At 45.2% G+C, this 1,768-nt stretch overlaps 1 protein-coding gene across 1 annotated transcript; it reads right to left on the bottom strand.

The window, feature by feature from the left end:
- Nucleotides 1–621: 621 nt before the first annotated feature.
- Nucleotides 622–1,316, bottom strand: LOC123937081 (non-histone chromosomal protein HMG-17-like). Its single transcript, XM_045997598.1, has one exon. It carries the CDS (start codon nucleotides 1,314–1,316, stop codon nucleotides 1,044–1,046), a length of 273 nt encoding a protein of 90 aa, XP_045853554.1. The 3' UTR covers nucleotides 622–1,043.
- Nucleotides 1,317–1,768: the final 452 nt, after the last annotated feature.

Genomic DNA, 1,768 nt, shown 5'->3' with positions numbered 1-1,768 from the left:
AAACTCCTAGTTTCACCTACAGCTTCCAGGAGACCGAGGCGTGAGCTTCATGTTTCCATTAAATATCTTCTTCCCATTCAGTTAGGAACTGTGGGCAAACTTCTCTTTTTGACATTTGTCCTTGGTGCCTGGATAAATGGAGAGTTCACATTTAAGTGAACTGATGTAAATACCTGTTAATTTACTTTAGCTGAATTCAACAGGGGTTTATTTTTTTTTTTCCAAGCCAAACTGTATCCAGCTTTATTAAAGAGACTTTTCATAAACAATCATGGTCTTTCAGGCAGGACATGGGCAGACAATCGTTAACAGTATACAACAACTTTCAAACTCCCTTCTTCGATGGACTACCAAAATCAGAAAGCCACTATAAAACCCAATGCAGTCTTCATGTGATGCTCGGAGCAGGGAAGTTTAGAGTGAGGGCGGACAGTTCACATTTAGCATGTTGTTTAACAACTTTTCACAAGCCGACCCTGACTTTCAGGAAATGAAATGAAGACGGCAGGATTATCCATCTGAAGATCCACGAGCCAAAAAAGGAACTCTTTTGAGGGACGCCGTCTCAGTGGTGACACTTTGTCAAGTCCAGAATGCCTGACATACTGGGAACCGTGTCTTGGGGGTCAGGTTCCAACAGGTCTCTGGGTTTAAGGGAGTCAAGTCTATGTTGAAGGCAGAGAGGGAGAAGAGGACATAAAAACTGAATTTTCGTTTTTTCCATACCACCAAGGGATTTGTGCCCAGGCGGCTCACGTGTCTCAACGTCAAGGAACCCCTCCTCCTGGGAGCCAAGAGGAAGTTTCTCAAAACTAGGAGGGAAAGGTGTTTTTCCCTTTGTGTCAATCTAGCTTCAGAGATAATCTATTAGTGACATATGCCCTTCCCCCAAAACAACTATGAAGTGTTCTGTGTGCTAACAACATAGCTTTAAAAAAAAAAAAAGTAAAACAAAATTCTGCGTTTTTATAAAACTTGATAAAAAATAGTATTTCAAACTGTACAGTCACCAGAAGTACACAGTTATCAAAAATGCACACCCTTCACTTGGCATCTCCAGCACCTTCAGCTTTCTGTGCCTGGTCTGTTTTGGCATCTCCGTTTTCTGCAGGGTTGTTCCCATCCTTGCTGGCATCAGCTTTCCCCTTTTTCCCTTTGAGTACCTTCTCTCCCTTCTTTGCTGGGGCCTTTTTAGGCTTGGGCTCTGGCTTTGGAGGAGCAGGTTTAGCAGATAACCTTGCAGATCTTCTCTGTGGTTCGTCCTTCACCTTGGCTTTATCTCCTTTAGCATACCCCTCAGCCTTTCTCTTGGGCATGGTGGCGACGGCGGTGGGACGTAAGCGCTGGACACGGGGACACAGCGGCGCAGGGGCTTTGGCCGGTCCGGGGGTCGTTCTCGCCTCTTCTTCTTCACACTGCTCCTCAGTAGGGGTTTAGAAGCAGGAATGAAGCACACAACTCAATGCATCAGTGGACTTATAAAAAAAAATCTAGGATATCAGGGACTTCCACGAACTATCCAGGTACAGAAGTAGAACTTTGGAAAAATCTAGAAACAAAAAAGGCGGGATGTGATCAAGAGTCCCCATGAGTGGCCCAGTCACTGGGGAAGTCTGAGAAAGATCACTGTGGACTGGGAAATGCTCCCTGTGGGCATGAGCCAGACAGCCAAAGCTGGGTGAGTTAAGGGAGAAGAAGGGAAGGGGGAAGGCATTTCAAGCAGGTAGAATGGCATGAGCAAAGGTTTGGAGTTATCATAACTGATACC

Source organism: Meles meles, chromosome 2 (genome assembly GCF_922984935.1).
Source record: "Meles meles chromosome 2, mMelMel3.1 paternal haplotype, whole genome shotgun sequence".
Taxonomy (NCBI): Eukaryota; Metazoa; Chordata; class Mammalia; order Carnivora; family Mustelidae; genus Meles; species Meles meles.
The sequence above is the reverse complement of the archived record's forward strand: the minus strand, read 5'-3'. Positions and strand labels throughout refer to the sequence as shown.

What these genes read in the sequence shown, in the direction of transcription:
- LOC123937081 (XM_045997598.1), bottom strand. Translation starts at nt 1,316, where the DNA reads ATGCCCAAGAGAAAGGCTGAGGGGTATGCTAAAGGAGATAAAGCCAAG.